The sequence below is a fragment of the Falco cherrug genome, chromosome 7 (assembly GCF_023634085.1).
Source record: "Falco cherrug isolate bFalChe1 chromosome 7, bFalChe1.pri, whole genome shotgun sequence".
NCBI lineage: Eukaryota > Metazoa > Chordata > Aves > Falconiformes > Falconidae > Falco > Falco cherrug.
In genome coordinates, this window is record NC_073703.1 from 3,481,225 (window position 1) to 3,493,784 (window position 12,560).

Below are 12,560 nucleotides of genomic sequence, written 5' to 3' on the forward strand. Positions count from 1 at the left end.
GACTGCCATAATCCTCTTGATATTCCTTCAGTTTTGGTGTTACCTGGTGCAGCCCCTCCCATGTGTCCAAAGGGATCTGATGGGAAAAATGCAGATCTCATCTGAGCTCTGATTTTCTCTTTTCCCTCCTTCAGGATAATGCATGATGAAGTGAGCGAGACTGAAAATATTCGAAAAAATCTGGCGATAGAGAGGATGATTATTGAAGGGTGTGAAATTCTGCTGGACACCAGCCAGACTTTCGTAAGACAAGGTACCGCGTTTGTGTTTATGTCCCTCCCCTCCGCAGTTATAGCAAAGCCCTGCAGCCCCCGTCCCCCCATCCCGCATCCCTCTGTGAGTGGTATAATTTTAAAATACAGCTGGTTTCTGAATTGTCTCTGCCCCAAAGCACCTCACTTCCAGACAGTTTTGGTGCTGCATTTTATTGCGTCACGGAGCAGTGTGCGCGTTTTGGCTGTTACCGATTTCCTAGCACCAGGGAGGTAGGGGGATGCATCCTGACCTCCTGGGCATGCTCCGTCCCGGAGGAGCATCCATGCGGTGTGGGTGCAGGGGCGGGTTGGGGGCCATGGCTGGTGCCCACCCTGTCTCTGAGCCCCCATAACCTGCACAGCTGGTGGCTCACAGGGCTGGTCCCAGCCCTGACGCCTGGGGACATGCCCCTGCTCCGCTCTGGGCGCATGGCAATGCCCCACTCCTGGGGACCGTGCCCTGCAAAGGTGCCCCCGATGCCGCTGCCAGGGATGGGTCTCTCCCCTCCGTAGGGTCCCTCATCCAGGTGCCGATGTCGGAGAAAGGGAAGATCACGCGGGGGCGGCTGGGCTCCCTCTCACTGAGGAAGGAGGGCGAGCGGCAATGCTTCCTCTTCTCCAAGCACTTGATCATCTGCACCAGGGGCTCTGGAGGCAAGCTGCATCTGACCAAGGTGCGGAGTGGGGGGGGATCTCAGCAGCCCCCAGTGAGGGCTCCGGCAGCTGCTGGGGAGCTGTCGTGGCTCCCTGGGGTGCCAGGGCCACAGGCTTGTGCATGGGGAGGGGGCAGAGGCCGGCACTGCTGCAGTTCGAGCTGGCCAGGCTGTCTTGGTGGCACAATGGGTCCTGGGACCACCATGCCCTTCCCTGGGTGCAGCATCCCGGGGGTGCCGGGCTGGGACCGGGCAGGCAGGCAGATTTATTTTGTGTGGTTCAGATGCCTTATCAGTGATGTGTGGAGCTGAGTCACGAGCAAAGATGAGAAATCACAAGTTCTCAATAAAAGAAGTTATCCTGATTTGTAGCAGAAACCTCGACAATCTATTCAGTGAGAAACTTAAATTATAGAGTAGGTTTGTACATAACGCTCACAGTCTCCTCTGGTCCGCTCCCAAGACTCACGCTTTTGTTGGTGGAAGTTTTGCAGTTAATTGAGCAAGAATCTTACAGAAATTGCTTATTACTGGTATTAAATTATCAGTTTGAAAAATTACAGTCCCTGGCAAAGAGTTCGTAATTACAACAACAGGCTTTTGGAAAATTTAATTTAAAACTCATATTAAATAATTTATAAACAAATTAGTTGATCGGTTATACAAGGCAAACCGCAACATCCCAGCAGTCAGTAACTGATTTTTTCCCAGTGAAAGCAGATGCTGTGCTGGCCGCAGGCTGTGCGCGCCCTCAGCAGCATCGCCCCGGCCCTGGGGCAGTGGGCTGCGATGCAGCGTGGGGGTCTGGGGCAGGGCAGCCCCCAGAGACCCAGGGGGATCCTGCCACTGAGCCCTGACTCCCGTCCCTGCAGAACGGCGTCATCTCCCTCATCGACTGCACGCTGGTAGAGGAGCAGGAGAGCACCGATGAGGATGGTAGGTACCCCCGCCCCACCAGTGGCCCCGAGCTGGCAGGGTCCCCTCATGGCGTGCCCAGGGCCCTGCTGAGCCCCCACCCATAGGTGCAGGGTAGGGGTGTTGGCTTGTGCATCTGCTGGTGGGTGCTGAGCAGACCCACATCTCAAAAAACAGTTGCAGCTACTCCAGGACCCTCTTTGCTGGGGCTGCCAGCACCACCAGCACGGCAAACCATCTCCCGCTGCGCACCACAGACTGTGTTGGGTTTTGCAGCGTGGTCACCCCATTGCAGGGGGGGGGGGAACATGCACCCAGGGGTGTCGGGGAGGTGCTGGGGGTGCAGGTCCCACGCTGGGGGCTGCACTTGATGCCAGACCCTTGGCACGACGTTGCAGCCAGCCCTGGGCAGTTGCTGTGTTTCGTGGCTGGGGACCAGCGGCAGCAAGGGCAGCACTGCCGGTGTCCCCTGTACAGGTCTGGTGCCCTCCTGGGCCGGACTGCCATCCATCCATGCAGCATAAAACCAGCCACGGCAGAGCTGCAGCAAATTCAGATGTTGAATAGATTCAAAGAAGTCATGATCTACTGGCTCAATTTAATTAAGTAAATTATTTACTGTGAACCAAACAGATGCACATTTATGCAAATATGACCTTCCTGAGGCAGGCAGCGAGTGTCACAGCTCAGTGCTTGCAAGTGGAAAAAGGCAGAGATGCTGGACGTCCTCAGCCGTGCCCACTTAACTGCAGGCTTGTGAAAAAGAACAGGCTCCTTTCTCTTGTCCTAATTATGAATTCATTAACACGTGCTGGGGAGCCGGGCTCTCCCCTGGCATGCAGCGGTGGGGCCGCAGTGGCGAGGCCATGCTGCGCTCCTGCTGTGCAGACTTTATTTTGCGAATGGTGAGTCTTTGCCCAGCAAACCTGTCCCATCCTCACTGCAGACAACCCACAAAATGCAACAAGCTCCATAAAACCATAACAAAACCTATGGTGGGGGAGAGGGGGTGGGGAAATCTTTTCACAATCATTGTGTGTGCTTTTCCTATTCCAAAGCAAAAACATCAGGGCAGGACATCGATCATCTTGACTTCAAAATCGTGGTGGAGCCAAAAGATTCCTCATCTTTCACGGTTATCCTCGTGGCCTCATCCAGGCAGGAGAAGGCTGCGTGGACCAGTGACATCAGCCAGGTAGGATGAACCTGGCTGGGAGGAGGTGTCGGGGCGCCAAGTCCCTGAGGATGGGCAGCCACCACAGGATTCCTGCTGCAGCAGTGGCTTTGGGCACCCAGAATTAATGCTTGACATTTGCTGCGTGGCTGCAGTTCTGCTGCCTGCCCTTGGGCTGTGGCTGTGCCGGTAGCACCCGGCTGGGTTTGCACCCTGGGTGCGTTCTGGTGCCAGCGGGGTGCTCGGGACCTGCTGCAGGCTGAGGTCTTGCTGCATCAGGCTGCTGTGACCAGCCCGGGTGCACCCCCAAGCCTTGGGCACCCAGGGAGAGCGGTTTCATGCAGAGGGTGACTTGGAGCTGGGGTGCACCAAGAGCCCAGCCATTGCTGAAAGCTTTCTGGTGTCTGGTAGCTCAAAGAGGAGGAGGTGGAGGAGGAAGGTGACGCAGCTGCAGCAGGTGGGAGCAGAGTTACCTATCAGTGCTCTGCCTGCACGTGTTGATACATGGTTTGGATTTCTGCTCTGACTCAGACACGTGGTACAATTTACACCTGCTCTTCATTTGCTTTATGCAAATGACTTTGAAGATATTTTTTCCCAGGTAGGAGGAAGAGAAAAGTTATTGATTAAATAGGGGTTGCCTCCTGGCCACCTCTGTTGTACCATGCCCTTGTCTGCATACCCTTGCTGAGCATCGGTCCTTGACGAGGGCTGTGGGGGGAGCTGGGGCCTGGCCCCACGCAGGGAGGTGGTGGCTCAGCCAGCAACACCTGGTCCCACTGTGCGGGGCTGGGGTCAGTTCTGCCTGCATGGGGGTCTCCAGCCCACGCTCCTGCCCAGAATAGCCCTGGGTGGTGAGCTGGCAGGGAAGGGACCAGTGCTGCTCTGGTGCTCGCAAGGTCTCCCTCTGAGAGCATCCAGCAGTGCAGGCAGGGAGGGGAGTTCAATTACAGCAGTAAAGGATGAGAGCAGGTTTCTGGCATCTCTCGCAATACCTTTGTGTCTGCCAGCGCACCCTGAGCCTGGGCCAGGTCTGTAGCAGCAGAGCTGGGGAGCAGCTCTGCGTGATGCTTTCCCCAGAACAGGGATGCAGGACTGTGATGGTGAAGCTCCTGTTTTCAGGCAAAAGTCTTGCCCTTCCCAGCTGTGCCCTCCCAGCTCGGTCCTCCATCAGGCGCGGTAGATGCAGTTAGCCAGGATGTCTGGTCAGGATAAGACCAGGCTTGGGCTCTCTTATGGTACGTCCAAGCCAGGTGGGCAGCAGGGCCGGCATCGCCGCCGCTGCCTTCTCCCACTTCCCACCCGTGTCTCTTCCCAGTGTGTGGACAACATCCGCTGCAACGGCCTCATGATGAATGCCTTCGAGGAGAACTCCAAGGTCACCGTCCCCCAGATGATCAAGTGAGTGCTCTGCCCGGGCTCTGCCCCGCTCCACGGCACAGCTCCTACGGCAGCCAAGCGCTGCCGAGATCCCTGGGAGCCCAGCAGCTTGCCCATGCACTCAGGCACTCGGGTTCGCTGTTGTCGGCGTGGTAGTTAGGAGCGGTAATTAGCTGGGAGAGGAGAGTTGTGTGGGACTGTGCTTGGGGAGGTGGGAAGGTTGAAGGGAAAATAAAAATAGTAAAAGCTGGGGGGGAGCAGGGAGGTGGAAGCACCAGAAGAGAGGGGCACAGGGGGCTGCTGTCCCCATGGGTGCTGGAGTGCAAGAGCTGCCCAAGGAGGCGCATGTGTGGCACAAGGGGGACCAGGCAGAGCCGGTGGGAGGGGGCAGTGTGGAGGGTGTCCCCCCTACATCAACTGCCCACACTGCTGCGGGCCTGCTGTCAGGCACGGGCAAGAGTCTTGGTTTGTGAGTGTGCCCCAGTGACAGGCTTTCCACATTTTTTGCACAAACCTCTGCAGTGTTTGCAGCCATTCTGGGGTGCAGGCTTCCATGCTTCCCCCATATCCCTGCCTGCGGTTTATGTAGGGGCACCCTGTACGAAGGAGGCTCCTTTGCTGCCGAGGACCTGTACTGCTTCCCGTGGTCTCTTGGTTTCGTTCCAGGCTGGAACCACAGATATCTTGTTTCTCTGCAGGTCTGATGCCAGCTTGTATTGTGATGATGTTGACATTAGGTTCAGTAAAACGATGAATTCCTGCAAGGTCCTGCAGATCCGCTATGCAAGCGTGGAACGGCTCCTGGAGAGGCTGACAGACCTGCGGTTCCTGAGCATTGACTTTCTGAACACGTTCCTGCATTCGTACCGTGTCTTCACCACTGCCCTGGTCGTCCTCGACAAGCTCATCACGATCTACAAGAAGCCGATCAGTGCCATCCCCGCACGGTGAGGCCACACGTGGCATCGCTGCAGTGCCTGTGCCGATGGCCTGTCCTGAAGGACTGGCAGGGTTTATGGGGGGGACGGGACTGCGGCACTGCTCCTCCAGCCCCTCTTCTGTCCTGTCAGTCCTCTGCCACCCCAGATGTGCCTGGCCCTGGTGCCAGCCCAGGGCTGTTTCCCCTGCTCCCCATGAGTTGTGAGACCAGCAGATCAGGGGAGCAGATAAACCCGAGCTCGGTGGGTGTCCCCACCGCCGGGAGGGCTGGGCAGTGTGAGCAGGGCAGCAGGGGCTCGCGCTGGCTCTGCTGGGCCTGGGGGGATGCTCTGGACACCCAGCGCTGCCAGAGCTGCTGGTGTGGGGTCTCCACTGTGACTCAGGCAGAGTAGGTGTGAGTTCAACCTTTCCCTGTCTCTCCACCAAGGTCCCTGGAGCTCCTGTTTGCAAACAGCCAGAACAACAAGCTGCTGTACGGCGAGCCTCCCAAGTCCCCCAGAGCCAACCGCAAGTTCTCCTCACCTCCTCCTCTCTCCATCACCAAGTCCTCATCCCCCAGCCGGCGGAGGAAGCTTTCCCTCAACATCCCCATCATCACAGGAGGGAAGGCGCTGGACCTGGCTGCTCTGAGCTGCTCCTCCAACGGCTATGCAAGCATGTACTCCTCCATGGCTCCCTTCAGTAAGACCACCCTGGACATAAACAAACTGTATGTGTCCAGTAACTATCCCAATAAAATCCCTGACGAAGGAGAAGCAGCTTCAGAAAAACAAGAGGAGTCGCTGCCGAGCAAGCAAAGTAAGTTGCTGTGGATTTGCAGATGGGTGGGCTCCAGCCCTGGCAGCCAGCAGGGGGGGGCTGGGTTTGGTGGGTGCTATGTAGGAGGTACAGGGACATGGGCAGGGGCTCGGGCACACTGTGCCCAGGGGCTTTGTGGCAGCAGGTGGCCCAAGTGGGTGCTGGTGAGGGGGTGTGTGTGCAGGGAGCCCCTGCCCCACGAGCAGGCACGCAGCAGTCCCCTGCGCACTGGGGAGACCAGTGGCAGTGGTGGCAGCGGTGGTGGTGGTGGTGGTGCTCCTGGTGATGCAGTGACTGGTGTGATGTGGCAACCAGGAGCCTCAGCAACAGGGTACTGCGGGGAGGCAGTCAGAACCGGGTGAGTAAAACATCGCAAAGGCCACAGGTCATTGCTCCGTTGAGCATCCCTGTGCTGACGTCTATGGTCACGGCTCTGAGCACAGCACAGCAGTGGAGGACAGCAGTTTCCCTGTCTTTAACAAAAGCAGGAACAGGCTGCAGCATCCCTGTTCGCACCTCAACATCATCCTGTCCCTGGCTGCGGGTTGTGTAAGCACCTTCTGCACCTGGGTGCCCAAGCAGGGGCTCCAAGAGGGGGGAAGCTGCTCTGTGGGGCAGTTGTAGACCAGGGGAGGGGACAGCCCAGCTGGAGGTCAGGGGACAGGCTGCCCCAGCTCCTCCCGCAGCCCTTCGCTGGTGGTTTCCCAGTGCCTGCACCCTGCGAGGGAGGTACTGCATCCTGCTCTGTCACTGTGCATGGGATGCATGGGCTGGAGCTCACCCGCGGTCCGGTTTGCCATTGCCAGCCCTGGGCAGAGCCTCTGAGCTGGCACTGCATGCACCATGCATGGCACAGAGAGCTCCTGCCTCCCGTGGGTTGTGTGCTACCTGAAAGCTAAGTTATATATATAATAACAAAACAAAAAATAATCAGCCAAAACCCAAAACCCACCAGCAGAAAGAAAAAAAGCACTCCAAAAACCCCCAAAGTAATTGCAGGACTGTACCTTTCCTGTACTTAGTTGCTGTGTGCCCAGCTGGAACAATTCTGACTTTAGGAAAATCTGGAAGAGCTAAAATGCAGCTGCAACATGCATGTGTCCAGCGGTGATGGTAAATGTGTTCCCTGTTCCTCCCAGGCTCAGAGGTGTCTGTCAGGGAAGAGTCGGACACGGATCCCAACCAGAGTGATGAAGCAGAAGCTGAAGCTTCCCCAACAAAATCTCCGACAACTCCTAAGTCCATCAAGTGCAAAAATTCATCAGGTAACAAGTGAGCCAAGACTTGTCCTGCTCAGGGGTCACCCAGGGCTACCTGCTGCCCTTGAACCTGGCCGTGCAGAGCTGCTAAAGGTGCAGGTGTAAAACTGAAGCAGACATGAGAAGGAGCAGGACTTTACCCTCTATTTTGCTGCAAGGGGGCAGAGAAATGCAGAACCCTCTGCCTGTGCCACAGAACTGGTCTGCACATCTTACGGGGTCCTCTCACCCCTTTCCTCCCCACTCGGGACTGATCTGACAAGTTAGGAGCGAGTTATGCTGCTTGAGATGTGAGCCTGGGCTGCATCAAGCATCAGTTTATCTGCTTGAGTCTCCCCTGTAGCTATTTTAACACCACCTATAGCACTCTGTTGGCTTAATTCCTGCTAGAGCTGTGCTGGATGAATTCTTGTGGCGTCACCGGTGGCATCCAAAGCTGCCCATCTCCTTTGCCCCAGCTGCGGCCAGGCAGAAACCAGCTCTCCATGAGGAGCAGCCCCGTGTTGGCCATCTGCACCCGCCACCTCCACGAGCCCTGTTTCCATCTTGCCCCCACACAGGGGGCTGCCTGTGTGCCGGGGGGGGTGGCGTGTGGGGCCAGGGCTGCGGGAGGGGAGCCGGCTGGCACTGCGGTGGCAGCCGGAGTGGTGTTGGCTTTCTTCTCTGCCCCAGATTTCTCCTTGTTTTCTTACAACAACGGCGTGGTCATGACGTCCTGCCGGGAGCTCGACAGCACCCGCAGTGCCCTGTCTGCTGCCTCCGCGTTCGCCATCGCCACGGCAGGGGCCAACGAGGGGACCCCCACCAAGGAGAAGTACCGCAGGATGTCCCTCGCCAGTGCAGGTACCCTGCCCCAGGGCTGCTGAGAAAGCAGGGATGCATTTTTGGGGTACCTGTTTCTACCCTACTCATCTGGGTTTCCCTCCCTGCCTGGGAGGCAGCCCCTACTAGGGGAGCCCAGAGCACCCACAGTCCAGCACCTGTGGCCCCAGGCATCCTGCTGCCTTATAACACGGAGCTTCCCCAGCACTTGCATTTAAGTGACAGCTTAGGGATGCTTGAGAAGTGGGGCTGCTCCTTCTGCAGTCCTGACAGCAGCCCTAAGCTATTCCCGATGGAGCTGGAGCTGTGCTAAGGGGTTGCTGGCAGTTTCAGGCTTTCCAACAGACCAGCGGAATGGGGACAAGGAGTTCGTGATCCGGAGAGCTGCCACCAACCGTGTCCTCAATGTGCTGCGGCACTGGGTCTCCAAACACTCGCAGGTGGGCAGTGGGGGGGCTGAGCAGGGACTTGGCACCGTGGGGACCCTCCCTCCCCGCCGGTGCGAATTTGGTTGTGTGCTGAGTGGCTCAGCCAGGCTCCAGCTGGAATGACAATTTGGCACTTCTTTTTTAATTAAGCAAATGAGTGGACTTGGGGAGGGGATGAAACTGGGAAGCAGGGGAGCTGGGAGCCCTGGGTGCAGAGCCAGGGACCAGGCATTGGGCTGCAGTGTTTGCATATGTGGTGGGCAAAGGAATGGAGCCGGGATCCACAGTCACCCCCAGGCTGGGCTAAGTGGAAGTGGAGTACTTGGGTTTGGTTTCTGTTAGGGGGTTTCAGGCTGGGGTCAGGGTTAGGACACTCTGTGGTTTTCCTTGCTGTCCCTGTCCTTCTCTGCTGTGGGTTGCTGGGGACACTGGGAGCAGTGCTATACTGTTTGTCACTGGAAAGCCCCCATGCCTCTCCCAGGCCAGGTATAGAATGAGCCCGGTGCTTTCCTGGCCAGTTCCCATTTGCCGGGCACTGCAGACTGGGATTTTGTAGGGAAGAGCCATCCTCTGCCCTTGGCCAAGCAGCCGCCCACGCTGGCACCGTGGGGCCGTCGGTCTTGGCCGGGTTTAAACGGGCAGGGAGCGGAGCTGCTGGGTATTGCGGTTCCTCATGTTATAGTGCATTAACACTGTGGCTGTGCCGGCTGTGGCAGGACTTTGAAACCAACGAGGAGCTGAAGTTCAGGGTGATCAGCTTTCTGGAGGAGGTTATTCACGATCCCGAGCTCCTGACCCAGGAGAGGAAAGCAGCTGCCAACATCATAAGGTGAAGAGCAGTGGGCGGGAGGTTGCTTTTCCTGGATGCCGTGCCGGGTGCTGGGTGACTGCATCCCGCTGTCGCTGGGGACAGGAGGGCACAAGGGCTGCAGGAGGGGCTGTGCCTGCAGTCAGGGCCTGGGCTCAGCAGGTGCCGAGGAGGAGGATGGGCAGTGCTGGCCGTATCCGTCTCCCCAGCACATCGGGAGCTGAGTGGGGGCCATGGGCGAGGTGTGACCCCCCAGCCTTGTGCAGGCACGTGTGCAGGCATGGCTGAGGTGCGGTGGTGAACCCAGCGAGCACGTGGCCCTGCCCGCTGTTGGGCAGTGGGACAGCACCGCGGCTGCCCCTCCCAGGGGCTCTGGGCTCCTCGGGGCAGCGGGGAGGCTCTGGCCACCCAGGAGCGTGTCCACCCCATGCTGGGGCTGAGGAAGTCGTGTCTTGTGGCAGGAGTGATGCATGCAGGGCCAGCTGTGGCCTTGGTTAAGGGGTTTTTTTCTCTTTAAAATGGGAAATGGGACTTAGAAACATTCTTGTGCATGCTGAGTGTGAAAAACTGTGAAAAACCATGAAGTCATGAGCTGCAGCCCCGTTGGGGTTGTGCGGCTCTGATGCTATCCCAGCCAGAGTAACACTGTCTTTTAATGCCTTCACAGGACCTTGACGCAGGAAGATCCAGGAGACAATCAGATAACCCTGGAGGAGGTCGTACAGATGGTAAATACCCTTTCCCTTTGTCACTCCGCCTGGTAGCTCGGTGTGGTGGGAGGGGGACAGGTAAGGATCCCTGTGCGCTAGTGCACCCAGCTCTCCAAGCCTGCTGTCTGAGCCCATGGCTACAAAGAAGGGAAAGGTTTTCTGGGGACAGGGACAGCTGTGAGCACAGCTGGATCTGTTACAGGCAAAGGCAGCAATGATCCAGCCCACTGGCCGTGTTAGTGCTCCTGCACCGTTGGCAGGATGGCTGGAGTGCGCAAAGGGATGTGCCTGCCCGCTGCTGCCAGTGCCCGCCCAAGGGACACAGGAGAACCCTGTGGGTTTCCAGTCATCTGTGTCCCCAGACCTGTGCTAGTGCTGCCACATACTGGTTCCAAGTGACGGGTGCTGGCTCTGCTGGCGTCGGTGCTGCTCCCCCGGGAGCAGAGACCTGGGAACATGCAATGGATTTAAAAACATCAGAGTGGCTGCAATGCATTTGCTGCTTTCCTGCATTTAAAAAAAAAAAAAAACACACCAAAATCTGCTCCCAGAAAAACCCAAGAGCCACTTTAAATTGGCCGGGTGCACCTGAAACGACAGTGGCTCTGTCCCTGGGTCTGCCGGCTGGCTTCTGGAGTGGCTCATCCCTCTTGGGTTGTTTTTTAAGCTTTTGCCTGTAACCATGGGCACTGGAAACTTCCTCTGAAGACAAAATGAAACCAGAGGGTTTCAATCTGCCCCTCAATCTGAGCAGCTGCACAGCAGCGACCTGTGGTTGAAGGCATGGTGGGGACACAAGGGTGCCCTGGTTTTTGGGGTGGCCGTTGGGGTGAGGGGGGTTGTGGGTTCCCCGACCCCCTCTCTGTGCGCTGGGTGTGTGCATCGTGCCATGTGCTGAGCCCTCGCTGGCTGCTCCAGGGTGCCAGAGCCCTCCTGCACTGTGCAGGGTGCTGCTGAGTGCCACCGGTGCCGCTTGCCCACCCAGTGTTTGCTGTCAGCAGCACCCCGCGCTCTGGCAGGGTCTGTCCTGCAGCCTGCACCCCCCGGTGTGCACCCCCCTCCCTGCAGCCTCTCCATGGGCCGCTGAGCCCCCGCAGGGGAAGTCCAGTGGGGGTTTGCTCCCTGGGAGCCACTTTCACAACCCCTTTCCTGCAGCCAGGAGGGGATTTTCCAGTGAGCTGTTAACTCGTGCTCGCCGGGCTGGCTCCCATGGGTGCCTGGAGCCACTCTGCTTTTCCCAGACCCCTCCTTGCAGAGGGTGCTGGAGGGAGGCGATGCCTCTCCTCAGGGAGAAGCAGCACCCCGGAGCAGCGTGCTTAGCTGGTCCATGGCATTGCCCCCAGGTCCTGCACCCCAGCCACCCAGCAGCGTGGTCCCTTGGCACCACTGTCCCTGTGCACCACTAGCTCTGGCCAGGGGACACTGCAATGTGGCAGCTGGTGGTTCAGTGCAACAGCCCTGAGCAAAATGGCCCTGCCTGTGCTCTTTGCCTGCAGGCAGTGCTGGGGAGGGCAGCCAGGAGGAGGGTCTGGGCTGCCTGTGAGAGTAACTGGCTGGACTGGAGGCAGCGCAGAGCACGTGCACACACCCTGTGCCTGCTGCCCCGCATACTCTGCGCTTTGCACCTCCGCCCTCGCAGCTCCATCCCCAGAGCCACCCACTGGTCCCCGTCTCTGTCCCTGCACGATGCCAGCCCAGCCCCTCTTTCCTCTGCCCCCACTGTGCTGGGAGCTGCTACATGGAGCTGCTACAACCCCTTTCCTGGGACCCAGACAGGAGAGATGCTGCTGCTTGTTTCCAGGAGAAGGGATGCTGTGGCACATTTTTAGATACTTCCCTGCTGGGAGAACCGTGAGTTTGGGCTGTGTTTGTGTCAAAGCACCCCAAAGCCCATGCATGCTCTGTGCAGGTCTGGGGCTGAAGGCACTCACTGTCAGCCCAGGTGGCTCCAAGCACAGAGAACCCCAAGTCCCCCCATGCCTGCAAGTGCCGCTTGGCCAGAGCCAGGCATCAGGGACAGAGGATGCTCCTGTTCTCCTGCTTTTCTGGACATCCCTTGGGACAGCCATCCCAAGCAGCAGCAGGGTCTGAGAGCTGCCAGCCCCATGGGTGCTGGTGGAGCGGTGCTGGTGAGGCTGACCGAGCTGCTGGGCAGAGGCACAAGGCAGCAGCTCTGCAGCACTGCTCTAGCTGGGATCCCCTGGCGCTTTATTAATTAAACAGATGTAGAGCAAAAAGGCAGCGGTTACAGAAGTTGGTGTGCAGGGATCCGTTTTGTAGCTGACACCTAATTACTTAAATAGAGAAGATTAGTTAATTTTGTGTCTGTACATATGCATGGATGATAACGTAATTAAAACCGCTGGGTTTGCAGGGCTGTGTGAAGCCAGCACTTCTCAGCACTGGCAAGATGCGGTGCC

The 12,560-nt window shown here is 58.0% G+C and overlaps 1 protein-coding gene across 3 annotated transcripts in view; it reads left to right on the plus strand.

Moving 5' to 3' along the window:
- RASGRF1 (Ras protein specific guanine nucleotide releasing factor 1) overlaps positions 1-12,560 on the plus strand; it is a 41,894-nt gene that overhangs the window by 22,188 nt on the left and 7,146 nt on the right. Inside the window, exons 9-20 of one of the 3 annotated variants that reach the window (XM_055717056.1) lie at positions 135-253; positions 768-928; positions 1,780-1,843; positions 2,881-3,017; positions 4,315-4,397; positions 5,075-5,323; positions 5,743-6,113; positions 7,253-7,378; positions 8,045-8,215; positions 8,522-8,634; positions 9,339-9,451; positions 10,098-10,158. In XM_055717056.1, the coding sequence (XP_055573031.1) occupies positions 135-253; positions 768-928; positions 1,780-1,843; positions 2,881-3,017; positions 4,315-4,397; positions 5,075-5,323; positions 5,743-6,113; positions 7,253-7,378; positions 8,045-8,215; positions 8,522-8,634; positions 9,339-9,451; positions 10,098-10,158 (1,768 nt within the window). The remainder of the gene's footprint in view (positions 1-134; positions 254-767; positions 929-1,779; positions 1,844-2,880; positions 3,018-4,314; positions 4,398-5,074; positions 5,324-5,742; positions 6,114-7,252; positions 7,379-8,044; positions 8,216-8,521; positions 8,635-9,338; positions 9,452-10,097; positions 10,159-12,560) is intronic. The other 2 variants (XM_055717057.1, XM_055717058.1) reach the window with 2 other exon arrangements.